The sequence below is a fragment of the Saccoglossus kowalevskii genome, chromosome 6 (genome assembly GCF_978046115.1).
Source record: "Saccoglossus kowalevskii chromosome 6, keSacKowa6.1, whole genome shotgun sequence".
In the NCBI taxonomy this organism is placed as follows: Eukaryota; Metazoa; Hemichordata; class Enteropneusta; family Harrimaniidae; genus Saccoglossus; species Saccoglossus kowalevskii.
Genome location: NC_140646.1, coordinates 7,320,348 through 7,344,380, shown reverse-complemented (window position 1 = coordinate 7,344,380; position 24,033 = coordinate 7,320,348). Strand labels below are relative to the sequence as shown.

The window sequence follows — 24,033 nt, the reverse complement described above, 5'->3', positions numbered from 1 at the left end:
AGAGTACTAACAAATTTTCACTTATGGTCTGGTTAGACTTAAAATACACCACGAATATTCATGTTTGAGATATAATTTTCGGTATGTGTTGATTCTTGGATATTTTATCTTCGTCGTCCTGTACTTCGTTTATTAATTCAGACTTCGCAGTTTGCGTAAAAAGGGTGAGTTTCACGATTTCGACATCGAAAATGCCTTTTAGGTATGTGCTCTGTAACTTGCAGAAAATGAACCTAAAAACATTAGGTAATCAAACAAAAAAGAAATTGTACTAAAGTCCAATAAGTATGTTCAAGGTCTGCATTTTTTTGTAGCATAAAAACGATTTACTCTCTTGCTTATTGTGACACCCTCAAATCAACTGATTTCCATTCCCCTCACGAGTCAAAATGGTATGTGCTGCCATTTTACGCCAGGACTCAAAAAAGTTGTTCTTGCTTGACGTGTTCATTTGCTTTCAATTGCGTTTCAGTGGCTGTCACAGTCGTATTCTGAGTCTTGCCGATAACATTTTTAGTCCCCGTTCGGACGCAGTCCGAAAACGGGGACTTATGTTTTGACCTCCGTGTGTCTGTGCGTGCGTGTGTCCATGCGTTTGTGCGTGCGTCCGGACCTGTATCTTAGAAATGCCTGGACCAATCACAATCAAACTTCACACATACATCATACATGATAGTATACATATGCACATCATTTTGTTTTACGATCTGATTCAAGATGGCCGAATGGCGGCCATTTTTGTGCTAAAAAATCATCAAAATCAAGCATTTCTCGGCTGTTTACAGATGGATTTTGTTCAAACTTGGTATATACATTAGACATTATGGGACCTTGATGCAAATAATTTTGTTTTTTAGATAAGATTTAAAATGGCCGACTGGAGGCCATTTTGTTTTAATGAATGGGCTTCCAGACCCATATCTCCGACTTGTTTTGACTGATTATGTTCAAATTTATAATATTCATTATACATCATGTCACAGATATACGGATATAATGGTTTGACGATCCTTATCAAAGTGGCCTAATGGTGGCTATTTTTGTGCAGAAAAAATCCTCGAATATCAAGCATTTTTTGCATTTATGGATGGATTTTGTTCAAACTTATAACACACATTAGTCATTGCAGGTGAACTTTTTATAAATTTTCGTAAAATAAAATTTGCCCTAGCATAAATACACCGCAATTGTCGCTTCATATCAGCTTCATCCTTGCCATCTGATGACACCATATAGCCAAGGTACTTTTTCACTGAGACGAAAACCAGAGGTTTACCATACAAGTACACGCTTGGGACCCTTGTCTGTCCCCACGTTTTTGGAAAAAATGACATGCATTCTGTCTTAGTATTGTGGAAAAGAATGTCAAACTCCTCACCATAACACTCGCAGATCTCAACGAGCTTTTTCAATGATTTGACAGAAGGTGAAACTAACAAAATATCATCAGCGTAAAAAACATGATTCATTATTTTACCAGCTAAATGACATCCAACACCCGCTTGTTGCAGCCTAGCACTGAGATCATCAATATAAATTGAAAATAAAGTCGGCTAAAGAATGCTTCCTTGTCGAACTCCATTGGTCACTCTAAAGGACTCAGATATTTCTGAAGCCCATCGAATACAAAAAGTTTGACCTCGATACCAATGCAATAGACAACGCACAATGAATAGAGACATTACCCTATTGAAAAACTTCCTATGGTTTACCTTGTCAAACGCTTTTGTTGCGTCCATGAAACAAGCAAAAACAGGCGAGTTGTGACTTTTATAGAAGTCGACAATTTCCTTCACTATGAAGATACACATTTCTGTTGAATGCTTGCATTTAAACCCAAACTGAAAATCACTAGTCTCGATAAATTTTTCAATTCGATTTAAAATGCACAACTCAAATAATTTCGATAAAACGGTTACTATAGCAACAGGTCTATAGTTATTCACTCTTGTGATATCTTTAGTCTTATCTTTAACAATTGGGACAATCATTGTATCCATAAAATAGTCTGGCAGGTGTCCATGAACAAAGAATGCAGTAAAGCACAAGGCTAGTAGAACACACAGTATTTGATCCGCAAATATGATATGTTCCGAGCACAGTCTGTCTTTTCCAATACATTTTCCCTTTTCCAATTTATTAATGGCTACATTGATTTCATTACAGGTGACCATCATATCTTCGTGGTAATTCACGACATTCACAGCAGATATCACATGATTTTTATTTTGACAATTTGTTACAGACTGAAGAAGCGATTCATAATGTTTTTGCCACATATTGCAAATGCTTGTTTGCCCATCACAACCCTCTATAGTAGATGGTAGAGGTCCAACATTGTTAGTCATATTATTAACTGAATTCCAAAAGTCTCGAGATTTCCCCTGTGATAACTTATAAGCTAACGCATCAGCTCTCGCTTGTTCATCGTTTCGTCTACACATTCGAATCATTAGCTTAAATTTTGCCCGCGTTTTACGCATCAATTCATATATTGGTCCAGTACGAGGTCTTCCATTACTTACCCATACCATGAATGCATCCCGAGCAATGTTATGAAAGTCACGAACTTGGTCATTCCATCCTGGAATTTTGTGATGTTGTTTAGATTTGACAGTTGGTATAGTATCCTCAGCCGCTATCCGCAATGATTGAACAATGTCAGCATAATAACTATTAAGAGCGATTATATGGTTTTGATTTTTACAATTAGGATCACGACAACTCAGTACGTTATTTGGTGTATTAATGGTACACAGAAGCTGAGCAGTCCTAGATTGGTACCTTCTAATTTGATGTTGGGTCACATTAGACCATTTCGGCACAATTCTATGGTAATTTCCCAATCGATGCTGGCGCTCAAATTGTGTCAGACCCGCACACTCTATGTCAACGCTGAGAGGAAAGTGATCCGACGACATAAAATCATTCATAATACGTATTTTCTTAATTGCGTTGTGAGCAGAGGGTGTACTAAGGCAGTGATCTAACCACCCAGTACTACCATGAGCCTCGCTGTAATATGTAAAGTTTACAATGTTCAAGTTCGCGCCCAAATAGCGATCCTAGATTTGCATTAAAATCACCTAGAATAATAGCATTCGTAGCCTTGCAATCTTGAACATTACAATAGATTTTAGCCAAATAGCTAAGAAAATCATCAAAATTATCATCTGAACAAGTGGGCAAATATGCACACAGTATGAGTATATGACTATGTTCAGTACACAGTTCCACGCCAATAAGTCTGTTTTATTTTATTGCCAGGAGATTTGCGCCACAAGATGGCAACGCCTCCGTACGGCCGTCCCACGCGGATTCCCGTCTCTTCATTCATTGCCAAAACTCCACATGCATTAAAGCCATTATGTATACTCCCTAGAAGTGTTAATTCAGAGTTACTAAGCCAGTGCTCTTGGATTAACACTATGTCATGAGAGTCACAGAGAGTGTGAATATCGTTAATAGAGGATTTTGCTCCACGACAGTTGAATAAAACTATTCATACAGACATTGTTATTAGTAATACTTGCGAATAAGAATTCCAGTTGGCCACACAGTGGGGTTCATAATCTGCCCAGAGAACTCTCGCGTGGTTTCAATAAGAAATGAAGAGTATGTGTCGAACTTAGTTTTGAGTTTTTCGCAGTTAACTTGCACGTTAAGCGACTTTTTAACAAAGCTTTGAATATCTTCCGTTGATGTCAAAGGTGAAAGCCTGGTAACAAACACCCTAAATGGTGGATTGTAATGAACAACTTTAATGGCACAGTCTCTGTCTGGATCAGCAGTACCCACTCTGGGGCCTCGTTGATTTTTACGTTTACGGTTCACGGTGATAAAACCATCACTGTTTTTGTCACGTGATTTCATATTAAATTTGACATTGACAGGTTTTCCTTCATTCAGTTCATGAGACTTATGCGACGAAACTATACCTGCATAAGTAGCCGATGGAGAGGAATGTTGCAGAGTAGGTTCAGCATTGCAACTTACTTTACTAGTTTTATGACCAGATGGAGATAGTAAACAATCAGTAGCCATGGGTACTGCATTTGTAGTATCAGTCATATAGTTCAACTCCATGCGAGACTCTTTAAGTCCATTTTTAAGGTCGTCAATCTCTTGACGCAAATTCTGCACATCTTGCAGTATTTCATAGCTTGAAGCCGGAACAATCCTTGATCTTTCAGTTCCGTCATGTCTCGCAGTAGGGCTGTCATTTCCTTCATAACTGCCGAGATATCTACATGCGTTATGTCGATTGGTGGTAATTTCGATAAGTTTTTTGCAACAAAACTAGGGAGATCCTCGAAATCCGTCTCATGGACCAACTTTACTACATCTAGAATATTGTTAGATCGTTTATTTGGACCTTGTCGTTTAATATATCGCGCGCGATCATTTCCACATAACTCGAACAAGGTTTTCTTGGACGATTCAACCTCTTCGTCCACGAAGTAATCAGTACAAAGCTTGACGATAACATCGGTCGTAAGGATGTCAATGTTATTTACAATGAAGCACAGCATCTCAATAATTATCACGCCACTAGCTGTGTTAGATATTCTCAATGATTCATCAGTATTCTTATCACCAATTTCACTTCCAAAACGTTTTCCATTGCAGCTTTGACATAACAGAATGTCACCCTGGCAACAGGTGACAGACGCAGATACCACTCTACAGTCTTCACATCTAAGGGTATTCATGATGATAGCCTTCCAGTTACGCAACTAACAGCTGCATATTACGTAATGTTTTGGATGATGTTTTGCCAGTAGAAGTTTACAAAAACAAATGCTATTTCTCAGTTCAGCTTATCATAGAAATCGTTTTTTGCACCACAATAATTAAACGTTATGAAATAATCTGAATCTCACCTATTGCAGCGTAAATAGAGAGCCTCGTGTTCTACTGCTCCTATTCCAAATATCAGTGATATAGAATCCGAAAATGTAGTTGTTTAATTTTAATTAAATTTTTATCTACCATGCTATTTGCTTAATCTGATTGTAAAGTTAATATTGTTTATTTTACGAGAAATTGATTGCGAGTGGAATGAAACAAAGTTATTTAAAATTAAAAAAGAAAATGAAAGAAAAATGAATGCATCCTTACCAATAGTACTAACATTTTTTAGTTTTTCTTTTTTCAGTGAAAATGTTGAAAATGAAGAGAAAACAAAGTATTCATACTGATATGCTGGCTGACTATGGTGCTGATGAAAACATAAGTGATAGCTCAAATGTCCAGTGGGTTAACCAGAAATGGGTACGAGCAGCTCTACGATCATTGGCATTTGCTAGTTTTATTTCTGTTAGTCTCAACACACCAAGAACATTTGAAGCATATCCAGCTATTAAGTATGTGACTTTCATCACTGATGTCATTGTCACGTTCATTTTTACTGCTGAAATGATTGCTAAAATGTATGCAAGAGGAATTATCAAGGTAAAAACAAATTTTTAGCTCCACTGTCGACTTTGTCGAGCGGAGCTTATCATATGAGTGATTGTCCGTTGTCGTCGTCGTCGTCCGTCGTCGTCGTCCGTCGTCCGTGTCAATGTTTTACTTTTTCGACTTCTTCTTGAAAACTACAAGCCTGAATGCTTTGATACTTGATGTATATGTGCCTTGGGTAGACCTCTCTCAGATTTGTTCATTTCATGATGATATCTTCAATTTTCTAATTTTGGTGAATATTTTTGTCATTTTTAGTAAAAAGTGATATTTTCGACTTCTTGTTGAAAACCGCAAGTGCAATTGCTTTGATATTACATATATAGGTACTACATGTGGACCTCTCTCAGATTTGTTCATTTTGTAATGTTATCTTTAATTCTCTAATTTTGGTGAATATTTTTGTCATGTTTGGTAAAAAGTGATATTTTCGACTTCTTGTTGAAAACCGCAAGTCCAATTGCCTTGATATTACATATATAAGTACTACATGTCGACCTCTCTCAGATTTGTTCATTTTGTAATGATATCTTTAGTTCTCTAATTTTAATGAATATTTTTGTCATTTTTGGTAAAAAGTGATATTTTCAACTTCTTGTTAAAAACCGCAAGTCCAATTGCTTTGATATTACATATATAGGTACTACATGTGGACCTCTCTCAGATTTGTTCATTTTGTAATGATATCTTTAATTCTCTGATTTTGGTGAATATTTTTGTCATTTTTGGTAAAAAGTGATATTTTCGACTTCTTGTTAAAAACCGCAAGTCTAATTGCTTTGATATTACATATATAGCTACTACATGTGGATCTCTCTCAGATTTGTTCATTTTGTAATGATATCTTTAGTTCTCTAATTTTAATGAATATTTTTGTCATTTTTGGTAAAAAGTGATATTTTCAACTTCTTGTTAAAAACCGCAAGTCCAATTGCTTTGATATTACATATAGGTACTACATGTGGACCTCTCTCAGATTTGTTCATTTTGTAATGATATATTTAATTTTCTAATTTTGGTGAATATTTTTGTCATTTTTGGTAAAAAGTGATATTTTCGACTTCTTGTTAAAAACCACATGTCCAATTGCTTTGATATTACATATATAGGTACTACATGTGGACCACTGTCAAATTTGTTCATTTTGTAATGATATCTTTAGTTCTCTAATTTTGGTGAATATTTTTGTCATTTTTGGTAAAAAGTGATATTTTCGACTTCTTGTTAAAAACCGCAAGTCCAATTGCTTTGATATTACATATATAGTACCACATGTGGACCTCTCTCAGATTTGTTCATTTTGTAATGATATCTTTAATTCTCTAATTTTGGTGAATATTTTTGTAATTTTTGGTAAAAAGTGATATTTTTGACTTCTTGTTAAAAACCATAAGTCCAATTGCTTTGATATTATTACATATACATGTAGGTACTACATGTGGACCTCTCTCAGATTTGTTCATTTTGTAATGATATCTTTAATTATCTAATTTTGGTGAATATTTTTGTCATTTTTGGTAAAAAGTGATATTCTTGTTAAAAACCACAATCATTTATGGTGAAAAATGATATTTTTGAATTCTTGTTGAAAACAGCAAGTCCCATTGCATTGATACTATGCATATTGTTCATTTTCTAATGATATCTTCTGTTCTTTAATTGAAATGTGCATTGATAACAGCGGAGCTATTTCAGCCGAGAGGCTGCTTGTTTTTTCATACAGTGAATTTCATTTCATTTTTTTATTGAAATTTATAAAATATTTGCCCAAAGAAGATGCTTTTATTGTAATGTTAATTGAAATACTTAAAATTCTTCACAAGGAATTAAAATAGTTATATTAACTACTAGAACACATATTTAAAACATACATATTCTACAGAAATTTCTATCTAAAGCACAACAATTATTTAAAAAAAATACTATTGAAAAAACTGGCGATAAATAAAAAAAAAAAAGTATTACAAGTCAATGAAAGATGGAAAAAGAGTATGTATTTATTATAGAACTAACTTGGTAATGACCACTACCCTTGAGTATTTATGGGTTTACTGTACGCAAAAGGTATTATGATTGCTCAAGTGTTTTTGACTCCCGTGTGCGAAGCACAAAAAGGGAGTCTTTACAGTTAGTGTGTCTGTGTGTGTGTGTGTGTGTGTGTGTGTGTGTACATGTGTGTGTGTGTATGTGTGTCCGTCTGTTCCACTGATATCTCAAGAACCATACATCAGTTTTTGATGAAACTTGGTGCATAGATGCTCAGGGCCAATGCGCAGATTTGATTATGTTTTGGTAAAAATCCATGCATATTAATTACCTAATTTGCATGATAATTAGCTGATTTTTAGCTGTTTCATGACTTTTCCACTGATATCTAAAGAACCACTCATTGGATTTTAATGAAACTTGGCACACAGATGCTCCAAACTAATGCACAGATTTGATTAGTTTTGGGTAAAGATCTGTCCAATATTAATTACCTAATTTGCATAATGATTAATCAATTTTCGGCTTTTCCACTCATATCTCAAGTACTAATCATCACATTTCAATAAAACTTGGTACATAGATGTCATAGGACACTGCACAAACCTGATAGTTTTTAGGGTAATATCAGTAGATATTAATTACTTAATTAGCATATTTAATTAATTTTCAGCTTTTGATATTTCAAGTAGTAATTGTCACATTTCAGTGAAACTTGGTACATAGATGTCAAAGGACACTGCGCAGACCTGATAGTTTTTAGGGTAATATGAGTACATATTAATTACCTAATTTGCATAATTAATTAATTTTCAGCTTTTGATATTTCAAGTAGAAATCATCACATTTCAATGACACTTGGTACATAGATGTCATAGGACACTGCACAGACCTGATAGTTTTTAGGGTAATATGAGTACATATTAATTACCAAATTTGCATAATTAATTAATTAATTTTCAGCTTTTGATATATCAAGTAGTACTCATCATATTTCAATGAGACTTGCTACATAGATCTTCTAGGATTATGCAGAGACCTGATTAGTTTTAATTGGATATTAATTACCTAATTTGCATAATGTTCCACTGATATATAAAGAACCACAAATTGTATTTTAATGAAACTTTTAAAGAGAACTATGCAGAAACCCAATTAGTTTTTGGTAAATATTTATGCTTATTAATCTCCTAATTAACATTAATTAACACTGATATCTCAATTACTGATCATCACATTTGAATAAAATTTGGTACATAAATGCTCTAGAACAATAGACAGGCCTGATTAATTTTGGGTTAAAATTTGTTCATATTAATTCTCTAATTAGCATAATAATTTATAATTTTTTTGTTCTGTTCTGTTCATATTAGTTACCCGATTTACATATTAATTAGTTTTCAGCTTTTCCATCAATATCTCATGTACAAGTAATTTTTAATTAATTTTTAATGTGTCTTCAATACTCTCAGCACACGGGAGTTCTTTCTAAGCTTTTTTTGATTTTATTTCAAACAGCATTTAAAAGTTATAAAACATTTATTAATATTTTATTTAAAATAAAACTCCTATGCCTATGTCAAATAGATTGTTGTATCTCAGAAAATGTTTCCATTCTTTTAAGTTGTTGTAATTCAGTTAATATGTAGTGTAAACAGTACATAGGGGAAGCATATTACAGGTGATATAGGGTAACATAAAATACTGGAATACAAGTGATATGTACTTATAGGCAATATGTAAATACTGTAGTTAATGTAATATATAATATACTTATAGACAATATGTAGGTAAAAATACTTTAGTTAAAGTAATATATAATATACTTATAGACAAGATGTAAATACTGTAGTTAATGTAATATATAATATACTTATAGACAATATGTAGGTAAAAATACTTTAGTTAAAGTAATATATAATATACTTATAGACAAGATGTAAATACTGTAGTTAAAGTAATATATAATATACTTATAGACAATATGTAAATACTGTAGTTAATGTAATATATAATATACTTGTAGACAATATGTAAATACTGTAGTTAATGTAATATATATTATACTTATAGGCAATATGTAGGTAAAAATACTGTAGTTAATGTAATATATAATATACTTATAGACAATATGTAGGTAAAAATACTTTAGTTAATGTAATATATAATATATTTATAGACAATATATAGGTAAAATACTGTAGTTAAGGTAATATATAATATACTTATAGACAATAGGTAGGTAAAATACTGTAGTTAAGGTAATATATAATATACTTATAGACAATATGTAGGTAAAATACTGTAGTTAAGGTAATATATAATATACTTATAGGCAATATGTAGGTAAAAATACTTTAGTTAATGTAATATATAATATACTTATCGGCAATATGTAGGTAAAAATACTGTAGTTAATGTAATATATATTATACTTATCGGCAATATGTAGGTAAAAATACTGTAGTTAATGTAATATATATTATACTTATAGACAATATGTAGGTAAAAATACTTTAGTTAATGTAATATATAATATATTTATAGACAATATGTAGGTAAAAATACTGTAGTAAATGTAATATATAATATATTTATAGACAATATGTAGGTAAAAATATTTTAGTTAATGTAATATATAATATATTTATAGACAATATGTAGGTAAAAATACTGTAGTTAATGTAATATATAATATACTTATAGGCAATATGTAGGTAAAAATACTTTAGTTAATGTAATATATAATATATTTATAGTCAATATGTAGGTAAAAATACTGTAGTTAAGGTAATATATATTATACTTATAGGCAATATGCAGGTAAAAATTTTGTAATTAATGTAATACATGAATATACTTATAGACAATATGTTGGTAAAAATACTTTAGTTAATGTAATATATAATATATTTATAGTCAATATGTAGGTAAAAATACTGTAGTCAAGGTAATATATATTATACTTATAGGCAATATGTAAATACTGTAGTTAATGTAATATATATTATACTTATAGGCAATATGTAGGTAAAAATACTGTAGTTAAGGTAATATATAATATATTTATAGACAATATGTAGGTAAAAATACTGTAGTTAATGTAATATATAATATACTTATAGACAATATGTAGGTAACAATACTGTAGTTAAGGTAATATATAATATATTTATAGACAATATGTAGGTAAAAATACTGTAGTTAAGGTAATATATAATATACTTATAGGCAATATGTAGGTAAAAATACTTTAGTTAATGTAATATATAATATACTTATAGGCAATATGTAGGTAAAAATATTGTAGTTAAGGTAATATATAATATACTTATAGACAATATGTAAGACAACATGCTGTAATTTGGATAATAATATATAGTGCAATGTGCTGTAATGCAGACCATAATGATGATCTCATTCACATAACGACTGTGCAGTTGAATGTAAAATAGTTACATAACTCATTGCCAACATTTGTCCCTGTATTATGTTATTTCCAGTAATTCTTAATTTCTTTTTTAGGGGGAAGTGCCATATCTCAAAGATGGTTGGTGTATATTTGACGCTGTCATGGTTTCCTCACTGTGGATGTCTGTCATACTACAGGTAGAGTCCTAGTACTTGTATTGTCACATACTACAGGTAGAGTCATGGTACTTGTATTGTCACATACTACAGGTAGAGTCCTAGTACTTGTATTGTCACATACTACAGGTAGAGTCATGGTACTTGTATTGTCACATACTACAGGTAGAGTCATGGTACTTGTATTGTCACATACTACAGGTAGAGTCATGGTACTTGTATTGTCACATACTACAGGTAGAGTCATGGTACTTGTATTGTCACATGCTACAGGTAGAGTCATGGTACTTGTATTGTCACATACTACAGTTAGTGTCATGGTACTTGTATTGTCACATACTACAGTTAGTGTCATGGTACTTGTATTGTCACATACTACAGGTAGTGTCCTAGTACTTGTATTGTCACACACTACAGGTAGAGTCACAGTACTTGTATTGTCACATACTACAGGTAGAGTCATGGTACTTGTATTGTCACATACTACAGGTAGAGTCATGGTACTTGTATTGTCACATACTACAGGTAGAGTCATGGTACTTGTATTGTCACATACTACAGGTAGAGTCACAGTACTTGTATTGTCACATACTACAGTTAGTGTCATGGTACTTGTATTGTCACATACTACAGTTAGTGTCATGGTACTTGTATTGTCACATACTACAGGTAGTGTCCTAGTACTTGTATTGTCACACACTACAGGTAGAGTCACAGTACTTGTATTGTCACATACTACAGGTAGAGTCATGGTACTTGTATTGTCACATACTACAGGTAGAGTCATGGTACTTGTATTGTCACATACTACAGGTAGAGTCATGGTACTTGTATTGTCACATACTACAGGTAGAGTCACAGTACTTGTATTGTCACATGCTACAGGTAGAGTCATAGTACTTGTATTGTCACATACTACAGTTAGTGTCATGGTACTTGTATTGTCACATACTACAGGTAGTGTCATAGTACTTGTATTGTCGCACACTACAGGTAGAGTCACAGTACTTGTATTGTCACATACTACAGGTAGAGTCACAGTACTTGTATTGTCACATACTACAGGTAGAGTCATAGTACTTGTATTGTCACATACTACAGGTAGAGTCACAGTACTTGTATTGTCACATACTACAGGTAGAGTCACAGTACTTGTATTGTCACATACTACAGGTAGAGTCACAGTACTTGTATTGTCACATACTACAGGTAGAGTCCTAGTACTTGTATTGTCACATACTACAGGTAGAGTCACAGTACTTGTATTGTCACATACTACAGTTAGTGTCATAGTACTTGTATTGTCACATACTACAGTTAGTGTCATGGTACTTGTATTGTCACATACTACAGTTAGTGTCATGGTACTTGTATTGTCACATACTACAGGTAGTGTCATAGTACTTGTATTGTCACATGCTACAGGTAGTGTCACAGTACTTGTATTGTCACATACTACAGGTAGTGTCATAGTACTTGTATTGTCACATACTACAGGTAGTGTCATAGTACTTGTATTGTCACATACTACAGGTAGTGTCATGGTACTTATATTGTCACATACTACAGGTAGTGTCATAGTACTTGTATTGTCACATGCTACAGGGAGAGTCCTAGTACTTGTATTGTCACATACTACAGGTAGTGTCACAGTACTTGTATTGTCACATACTACAGGTAGTGTCATAGTACTTGTATTGTCACATACTACAGGTAGTGTCATAGTACTTGTATTGTTACATACTACAGGTAGTGTCATAGTACTTGTATTGTCACATGCTACAGGTAGAGTCCTAGTACTTGTATTGTCACATACTACAGGTAGTGTCATAGTACTTGTATTGTCACATACTACAGTTAGTGTCATGGTACTTGTATTGTCACATGCTACAGGTAGTGTCATAGTACTTGTATTGTCACATACTACAGGTAGAGTCATGGTACTTGTATTGTCACATACTACAGTTAGTGTCATGGTACTTGTATTGTCACATACTACAAGTAGTGTCATAGTACTTGTATTGTCACATACTACAGGTAGTGGCATAGTACTTGTATTGTCACACACTACAGTTAGTGTCATGGTACTTGTATTGTCACATACTACAGTTAGTGTCATAGTACTTGTATTGTCACATACTACAGGTAGTGTCATAGTACTTGTATTGTTACATACTACAGGTAGTGTCATAGTACTTGTATTGTCACATGCTACAGGTAGAGTCCTAGTACTTGTATTGTCACATACTACAGGTAGTGTCATAGTACTTGTATTGTCACATACTACAGTTAGTGTCACGGTACTTGTATTGTCACATGCTACAGGTAGAGTCCTAGTACTTGTATTGTCACATACTACAGGTAGTGTCATAGTACTTGTATTGTCACATACTACAGGTAGTGTCATAGTACTTGTATTGTTACATACTACAGGTAGTGTCATAGTACTTGTATTGTCACATACTACAGTTAGTGTCATAGTACTTGTATTGTCACATACTACAGGTAGTGTCATAGTACTTGTATTGTTACATACTACAGGTAGTGTCATAGTACTTGTATTGTCACATGCTACAGGTAGAGTCCTAGTACTTGTATTGTCACATACTACAGGTAGTGTCATAGTACTTGTATTGTCACATACTACAGTTAGTGTCATAGTACTTGTATTGTCACATGCTACAGGTAGAGTCCTAGTACTTGTATTGTCACATACTACAGGTAGTGTCATAGTACTTGTATTGTCACATACTACAGGTAGTGTCATAGTACTTGTATTGTTACATACTACAGGTAGTGTCATAGTACTTGTATTGTCACATACTACAGGTAGAGTCCTAGTACTTGTATTGTCACATACTACAGGTAGAGTCACAGTACTTGTATTGTCACATACTACAGTTAGTGTCATAGTACTTGTATTGTCACATACTACAGTTAGTGTCATGGTACTTGTATTGTCACATACTACAGTTAGTGTCACAGTACTTGTATTGTCACATGCTACAGGTAGTGTCACAGTACTTGTATTGTCACATACTACAGGTAGTGTCATAGTACTTGTATTGTCACATACTACAGGTAGAGTCACAGTACTTGTATTGTCACATACTACAGGTAGAGTCACAGTACTTGTATTGTCACATACTACAGGTAGAGTCCTAGTACTTGTATTGTCACATACTACAGGTAGAGTCACAGTACTTGTATTGTCACATACTACAGTTAGTGTCATAGTACTTGTATTGTCACATACTACAGTTAGTGTCATGGTACTTGTATTGTCACATACTACAGTTAGTGTCACAGTACTTGTATTGTCACATGCTACAGGTAGTGTCACAGTACTTGTATTGTCACATACTACAGGTAGTGTCATAGTACTTGTATTGTCACATACTACAGTTAGTGTCATGGTACTTGTATTGTCACATACTACAGGTAGTGTCATAGTACTTGTATTGTCACATGCTACAGGTAGTGTCACAGTACTTGTATTGTCACATACTACAGGTAGTGTCATAGTACTTGTATTGTCACATACTACAGGTAGTGTCATAGTACTTGTATTGTCGCATACTACAGGTAGTGTCATGGTACTTATATTGTCACATACTACAGGTAGTGTCATAGTACTTGTATTGTCACATGCTACAGGGAGAGTCCTAGTACTTGTATTGTCACATACTACAGGTAGTGTCACAGTACTTGTATTGTCACATACTACAGGTAGTGTCATAGTACTTGTATTGTCACATACTACAGGTAGTGTCATAGTACTTGTATTGTTACATACTACAGGTAGTGTCATAGTACTTGTATTGTCACATGCTACAGGTAGAGTTCTAGTACTTGTATTGTCACATACTACAGGTAGTGTCATAGTACTTGTATTGTCACATACTACAGTTAGTGTCATGGTACTTGTATTGTCACATGCTACAGGTAGTGTCATAGTACTTGTATTGTCACATACTACAGGTAGAGTCATGGTACTTGTATTGTCACATACTACAGTTAGTGTCATAGTACTTGTATTGTCACATACTACAGGTAGTGGCATAGTACTTGTATTGTCACATACTACAGGTAGTGGCATAGTACTTGTATTGTCACACACTACAGTTAGTGTCATGGTACTTGTATTGTCACATCCTACAGTTAGTGTCATAGTACTTGTATTGTCACATACTACAGGTAGTGTCATAGTACTTGTATTGTTACATACTACAGGTAGTGTCATAGTACTTGTATTGTCACATGCTACAGGTAGAGTCCTAGTACTTGTATTGTCACATACTACAGGTAGTGTCATAGTACTTGTATTGTCACATACTACAGTTAGTGTCATGGTACTTGTATTGTCACATGCTACAGGTAGAGTCCTAGTACTTGTATTGTCACATACTACAGGTAGTGTCATAGTACTTGTATTGTCACATACTACAGGTAGTGTCATAGTACTTGTATTGTTACATACTACAGGTAGTGTCATAGTACTTGTATTGTCACATACTACAGTTAGTGTCATAGTACTTGTATTGTCACATACTACAGGTAGTGTCATAGTACTTGTATTGTTACATACTACAGGTAGTGTCATAGTACTTGTATTGTCACATGCTACAGGTAGAGTCCTAGTACTTGTATTGTCACATACTACAGGTAGAGTCATAGTACTTGTATTGTCACATACTACAGGTAGAGTCCTAGTACTTGTATTGTCACATACTACAGGTAGTGTCATAGTACTTGTATTGTCACATACTACAGTTAGTGTCATAGTACTTGTATTGTCACATGCTACAGGTAGAGTCCTAGTACTTGTATTGTCACATACTACAGGTAGTGTCATAGTACTTGTATTGTCACATACTACAGGTAGTGTCATAGTACTTGTATTGTTACATACTACAGGTAGTGTCATAGTACTTGTATTGTCACATGCTACAGGTAGAGTCCTAGTACTTGTATTGTCACATACTACAGGTAGAGTCATAGTACTTGTATTGTCACATACTACAGGTAGAGTCATAGTACTTGTATTGTCACATACTACAGTTAGTGTCATGGTACTTGTATTGTCACATACTACAGGTAGAGTCCTAGTACTTGTATTGTCACATACTACAGTTAGTGTCATGGTACTTGTATTGTCACATACTACAGTTAGTGTCATGGTACTTGTATTGTCACATGCTACAGGTAGTGTCCTAGTACTTGTATTGTCACATGCTACAGATAGTGTCATAGTACTTGTATTGTCACATACTACAGGTAGAGTCCTAGTACTTGTATTGTCACATACTACAGTTAGTGTCATGGTACTTGTATTGTCACATGCTACAGGTAGTGTCATAGTACTTGTATTGTTACATACTACAGGTAGAGTCCTAGTACTTGTATTGTCACATACTACAGGTAGAGTCACAGTACTTGTATTGTCACATACTACAGTTAGTGTCATGGTACTTGTATTGTCACATACTACAAGTAGTGTCATAGTACTTGTATTGTCACATACTACAGGTAGTGTCATAGTACTTGTATTGTCACATACTACAGTTAGTGTCATGGTACTTGTATTGTCACATACTACAGGTAGAGTCCTAGTACTTGTATTGTCACATACTACAGGTAGAGTCCTAGTACTTGTATTGTCACATACTACAGTTAGTGTCATAGTACTTGTATTGTCACATGCTACAGGTAGAGTCCTAGTACTTGTATTGTCACATACTACAGGTAGTGTCATAGTACTTGTATTGTCACATACTACAGTTAGTGTCATAGTACTTGTATTGTCACATACTACAGGTAGTGTCATAGTACTTGTATTGTCACATACTACAGTTAGTGTCATGGTACTTGTATTGTCACATACTACAGGTAGTGTCATAGTACTTGTATTGTCACATACTACAGGTAGAGTCATGGTACTTGTATTGTCACATACTACAGTTAGTGTCATTGTACTTGTATTGTCACATACTACAAGTAGTGTCATAGTACTTGTATTGTCACATACTACAGGTAGTGGCATAGTACTTGTATTGTCACACACTACAGTTAGTGTCATGGTACTTGTATTGTCACATACTACAGTTAGTGTCATAGTACTTGTATTGTCACATACTACAGGTAGTGTCATAGTACTTGTATTGTTACATACTACAGGTAGTGTCATAGTACTTGTATTGTCACATGCTACAGGTAGAGTCCTAGTACTTGTATTGTCACATACTACAGGTAGTGTCATAGTACTTGTATTGTCACATACTACAGTTAGTGTCATGGTACTTGTATTGTCACATGCTACAGGTAGAGTCCTAGTACTTGTATTGTCACATACTACAGGTAGTGTCATAGTACTTGTATTGTCACATACTACAGGTAGTGTCATAGTACTTGTATTGTTACATACTACAGGTAGTGTCATAGTACTTGTATTGTCACATACTACAGTTAGTGTCATAGTACTTGTATTGTCACATACTACAGGTAGTGTCATAGTACTTGTATTGTTACATACTACAGGTAGTGTCATAGTACTTGTATTGTCACATGCTACAGGTAGAGTCCTAGTACTTGTATTGTCACATACTACAGGTAGAGTCATAGTACTTGTATTGTCACATACTACAGGTAGAGTCCTAGTACTTGTATTGTCACATACTACAGGTAGTGTCATAGTACTTGTATTGTCACATACTACAGTTAGTGTCATAGTACTTGTATTGTCACATGCTACAGGTAGAGTCCTAGTACTTGTATTGTCACATACTACAGGTAGTGTCATAGTACTTGTATTGTCACATACTACAGGTAGTGTCATAGTACTTGTATTGTTACATACTACAGGTAGTGTCATAGTACTTGTATTGTCACATACTACAGGTAGAGTCATAGTACTTGTATTGTCACATACTACAGTTAGTGTCATGGTACTTGTATTGTCACATACTACAGGTAGAGTCCTAGTACTTGTATTGTCACATACTACAGTTAGTGTCATGGTACTTGTATTGTCACATACTACAGTTAGTGTCATGGTACTTGTATTGTCACATGCTACAGGTAGTGTCCTAGTACTTGTATTGTCACATGCTACAGATAGTGTCATAGTACTTGTATTGTCACATACTACAGGTAGAGTCCTAGTACTTGTATTGTCACATACTACAGTTAGTGTCATGGTACTTGTATTGTCACATGCTACAGGTAGTGTCATAGTACTTGTATTGTTACATACTACAGGTAGAGTCCTAGTACTTGTATTGTCACATACTACAGGTAGAGTCACAGTACTTGTATTGTCACATACTACAGTTAGTGTCATGGTACTTGTATTGTCACATACTACAAGTAGTGTCATAGTACTTGTATTGTCACATACTACAGGTAGTGTCATAGTACTTGTATTGTCACATACTACAGTTAGTGTCATGGTACTTGTATTGTCACATACTACAGGTAGAGTCCTAGTACTTGTATTGTCACATACTACAGGTAGAGTCCTAGTACTTGTATTGTCACATACTACAGTTAGTGTCATAGTACTTGTATTGTCACATGCTACAGGTAGAGTCCTAGTACTTGTATTGTCACATACTACAGGTAGTGTCATAGTACTTGTATTGTCACATACTACAGTTAGTGTCATAGTACTTGTATTGTCACATACTACAGGTAGTGTCATAGTACTTGTATTGTCACATACTACAGTTAGTGTCATGGTACTTGTATTGTCACATACTACAGGTAGTGTCCTAGTACTTGTATTGTCACATGCTACAGTTAGTGTCATAGTACTTGTATTGTCACATACTACAAGTAGTGTCATAGTACTTGTATTGTTACATACTACAGTTAGTGTCATGGTACTTGTATTGTCACATGCTACAGGTAGTGTCATAGTACTTGTATTGTTACATACTACAGGTAGAGTCCTAGTACTTGTATTGTCACATACTACAGGTAGAGTCACAGTACTTGTATTGTCACATACTACAGTTAGTGTCATAGTACTTGTATTGTCACATACTACAGATAGTGTCATGGTACTTGTATTGTCACATGCTACAGGTAGTGTCATAGTACTTGTATTGTCACATACTACAGGTAGTGTCATAGTACTTGTATTGTCACATACTACAGGTAGTGTCATAGTACTTGTATTGTCACATACTACAAGTAGTGTCATAGTACTTGTATTGTCACATACTACAGGTTGTGTCATGGTACTTGTATTGTCACATGCTACAGGTAGAGTCCTAGTACTTGTATTGTCACATACTACAGGTAGTGTCATAATACTTGTATTGTCACATGCTACAGGTAGAGTCCTAGTACTTGTATTGTCACATGCTACAGGTAGAGTCCTAGTACTTGTATTGTCACATACTACAGGTAGTGTCATAGTACTTGTATTGTCACATGCTACAGGTAGTGTCCTAGTACTTGTATTGTCACATGCTACAAGTAGAGTCCTAGTACTTGTATTGTCACATGCTACAGGTAGTGTCCTAGTACTTGTATTGTCACATACTACAGTTAGTGTCATGGTACTTGTATTGTCACATACTACAGGTAGAGTCATAGTACTTGTATTGTCACATACTACAGGTAGTGTCACAGTACTTGTATTGTCACATACTGCAGTTAGTGTCATGGTACTTGTATTGTCACATGCTACAGGTAGTGTCCTAGTACTTGTATTGTCACATACTACAGGTAGAGTCATAGTACTTGTATTGTCACATACTACAGTTAGTGTCATAGTACTTGTATTGTCACATACAGTATAGTTCTCGTGAAAGCTTTGGCTTTTGTGGCATCATTGTCGCCTACGCATGGCTTCGCGTCATTGAAAATTGAAGCTGTGTTTCGCCTCGCTTATTTTGTGGCATCATCGTGGCCTCAGCTTCGCAGTTTCATGGCATCAACATGGCATGAGTATGACCTGATTATTTGCACGCAGAAGGGCAGTAGACAAAAACATGTACAGAAGTTTGATATGTAATCAATTTAAAATTCAAGGCGAATAAAATAATATGATCAAGAGTAAAATGACATTTTAAAAAGATAGCTTGTTTAATTATTTTTAGTGTTGCGAAAATTGGGCACCAACAACTTTGCGAAGTACATTACAATCGGCAAGGTGACAAGTTTCATATTGACTGCAAGGAAAATCGTATTAAATTAAAATCACATGATGCAATCGTTGTTCGGATACAACACAATTTGCTATATACGAAGTGAAGCTGTTCTTGTTATAAAATTACCCTTTTTTCGCTCATTTTATTTGCTGCTATGAGAACAGATTCAGATTCCTCATTTCAGTGGTATTTTTCTGTGTTTCGTTTAGTTTTAGCCGAGTCCGATCCCATGCCCGGACTACTAAAACATGCAAAACACACGTACGCCGCCTGGTGCGGCGGCGTCGTCGCCAGTCATCTTGATAGAAAGTTCCAAAACAAGTGTGTACATTTCTAACTATGATTGGAAGGTTGTGGTGGCGTCGGTCTGGTAAAATTTGACAATTCTCAAAATTAAGTCACGATCAGTGATCTGAGCTCGATCTATACGTACTTTAAAAGTATTCTCACAAACATATTTTCGAATAAAAACGAGCCACATGCCCTGTAAAAAATCAAATAGCGCTTGACATGCAGGAATAATTTAGTTGTAGCCGTAAATATTTGGTGACCAGCCGATGAAGAATGCTCCGACAGTGACGTGAATGACAATAAATACCATTTTCAGTTCACCTTACAAAAATAATCATGGTGGTGAACAAAAATTGTTGACAAAGCAACCATGTACCCCCTAAAAAACATGATTTTGTGAGTTGAGTATCCTGGCCACTAGTCAAATGAGTACAGTATTGAATATTGTCATATACTACAGGCATATTTGTGAGTTGAGTATCCTGGCCACTAGTCAAATGAGTACAGTATTGAATATTGTCATATACTACAGACATATTTGTGAGTTGAGTATCCTGGCCACTAGTCAAATGAGTACAGTATTGAATATTGTTATATACTACAGACATATTTGTCAGTTGAGTATCCTGGCCACTAGTCAAATGAGTACAGTATTGAATATTGTCATATACTACAGGCATATTTGTGAGTTGAGTATCCTGGCCACTAGTCAAATGAGTACAGTATTGAATATTGTCATATACTACAGGCATATTTGTGAGTTGAGTATCCTGGCCACTAGTCAAATGAGTACAGTATTGAATATTGTCATATACTACAGACATATTTGTCAGTTGAGTATCCTGGCCACTAGTCAAATGAGTACAGTATTGAATATTGTCATATACTACAGATATATTTGTGAGTTGAGTATCCTGGCCACTAGTCAAATGAGTACAGTATTGAATATTGTCATATAATACAGACATATTTGTCAGTTGAGTATCCTGGCCACTAGTCAAATGAGTACAGTATTGAATATTGTCATATACTACAGGCATATTTGTGAGTTGAGTATCCTGGCCACTAGTCAAATGAGTACAGTATTGAATATTGTTATATACTACAGGCATATTTGTGAGTTGAGTATCCTGGCCACTAGTCAAATGAGTACAGTATTGAATATTGTCATATACTACAGACATATTTGTGAGTTGAGTATCCTGGCCACTAGTCAAATGAGTACAGTATTGAATATTGTCATATACTACAGATATATTTGTGAGTTGAGTATCCTGGCCACTAGTCAAATGAGTACAGTATTGAATATTGTCATATACTACAGACATATTTGTCAGTTGAGTATCCTGGCCACTAGTCAAATGAGTACAGTATTGAATATTGTCATATACTACAGGCATATTTGTGAGTTGAGTATCCTGGCCACTAGTCAAATGAGTACAGTATTGAATATTGTTATATACTACAGACATATTTGTGAGTTGAGTATCCTGGCCACTAGTCAAATGAGTACAGTATTGAATATTGTCATATACTACAGACATATTTGTCAGTTGAGTATCCTGGCCACTAGTCAAATGAGTACAGTATTGAATATTGTCATATACTACAGGCATATTTGTCAGTTGAGTATCCTGGCCACTAGTCAAATGAGTACAGTATTGAATATTGTCATATACTACAGGCATATTTGTCAGTTGAGTATCCTGGCCACTAGTCAAATGAGTACAGTATTGAATATTGTCATATACTACAGACATATTTGTCAGTTGAGTATCCTGGCCACTAGTCAAATGAGTACAGTATTGAATATTGTTATATACTACAGACATATTTGTGAGTTGAGTATCCTGGCCACTAGTCAAATGAGTACAGTATTGAATATTGTCATATACTACAGGCATATTTGTGAGTTGAGTATCCTGGCCACTAGTCAAATGAGTACAGTATTGAATATTGTCATATACTACAGACATATTTGTGAGTTGAGTATCCTGGCCACTAGTCAAATGAGTACAGTATTGAATATTGTCATATACTACAGGCATATTTGTGAGTTGAGTATCCTGGCCACTAGTCAAATGAGTACAGTATTGAATATTGTCATATACTACAGGCATATTTGTGAGTTGAGTATCCTGGCCACTAGTCAAATGAGTACAGTATTGAATATTGTTATATACTACAGACATATTTGTGAGTTGAGTATCCTGGCCACTAGTCAAATGAGTACAGTATTGAATATTGTCATATACTACAGGCATATTTGTGAGTTGAGTATCCTGGCCACTAGTCAAATGAGTACAGTATTGAATATTGTTATATACTACAGACATATTTGTGAGTTGAGTATCCTGGCCACTAGTCAAATGAGTACAGTATTGAATATTGTCATATACTACAGACATATTTGTGAGTTGATTATCCTGGCCACTAGTCAAATGAGTACAGTATTGAATATTGTCATATACTACAGACATATTTGTGAGTTGAGTATCCTGGCCACTAGTCAAATGAGTACAGTATTGAATATTGTCATATACTACAGACATATTTGTGAGTTGAGTATCCTGGCCACTAGTCAAATGAGTACAGTATTGAATATTGTCATATACTACAGACATATTTGTGAGTTGAGTATCCTGGCCACTAGTCAAATGAGTACAGTATTGAATATTGTTATATACTACAGACATATTTGTGAGTTGAGTATCCTGGCCACTAGTCAAATGAGTACAGTATTGAATATTGTTATATACTACAGACATATTTGTCAGTTGAGTATCCTGGCCACTAGTCAAATGAGTACAGTATTGAATATTGTCATATACTACAGACATATTTGTGAGTTGAGTATCCTGGCCACTAGTCAAATGAGTACAGTATTGAATATTGTCATATACTACAGACATATTTGTGAGTTGAGTATCCTGGCCACTAGTCAAATGAGTACAGTATTGAATATTGTCATATACTACAGACATATTTGTGAGTTGAGTATCCTGGCCACTAGTCAAATGAGTACAGTATTGAATATTGTCATATACTACAGACATATTTGTGAGTTGAGTATCCTGGCCACTAGTCAAATGAGTACAGTATTGAATATTGTCATATACCACAGGCATATTTGTGAGTTGAGTATCCTGGCCACTAGTCAAATGAGTACAGTATTGAATATTGTCATATACTACAGACATATTTGTGAGTTGATTATCCTGGCCACTAGTCAAATGAGTACAGTATTGAATATTGTCATATACTACAGACATATTTGTGAGTTGAGTATCCTGGCCACTAGTCAAATGAGTACAGTATTGAATATTGTCATATACTACAGGCATATTTGTGAGTTGAGTATCCTGGCCACTAGTCAAATGAGTACAGTATTGAATATTGTCATATATTACAGACATATTTGTGAGTTGAGTATCCTGGCCACTAGTCAAATGAGTACAGTATTGAATATTGTCATATACTACAGACATATTTGTGAGTTGAGTATCCTGGCCACTAGTCAAATGAGTACAGTATTGAATATTGTCAT

General features: G+C 34.5%; 1 protein-coding gene across 1 annotated transcript in view; it reads left to right on the top strand.

Annotated features, from left to right (window-relative positions):
* The window catches only part of LOC102802094 (sodium leak channel NALCN-like), a 129,184-nt gene that overhangs the window by 6,397 nt on the left and 98,754 nt on the right, over positions 1–24,033 (top strand). The window contains exons 2-3 of the mRNA XM_085499995.1: positions 5,159–5,454; positions 10,975–11,058. Of these exons, the coding sequence (XP_085356121.1) occupies positions 5,164–5,454; positions 10,975–11,058 (375 nt within the window). The 5' untranslated portion in view covers positions 5,159–5,163. The remainder of the gene's footprint in view (positions 1–5,158; positions 5,455–10,974; positions 11,059–24,033) is intronic.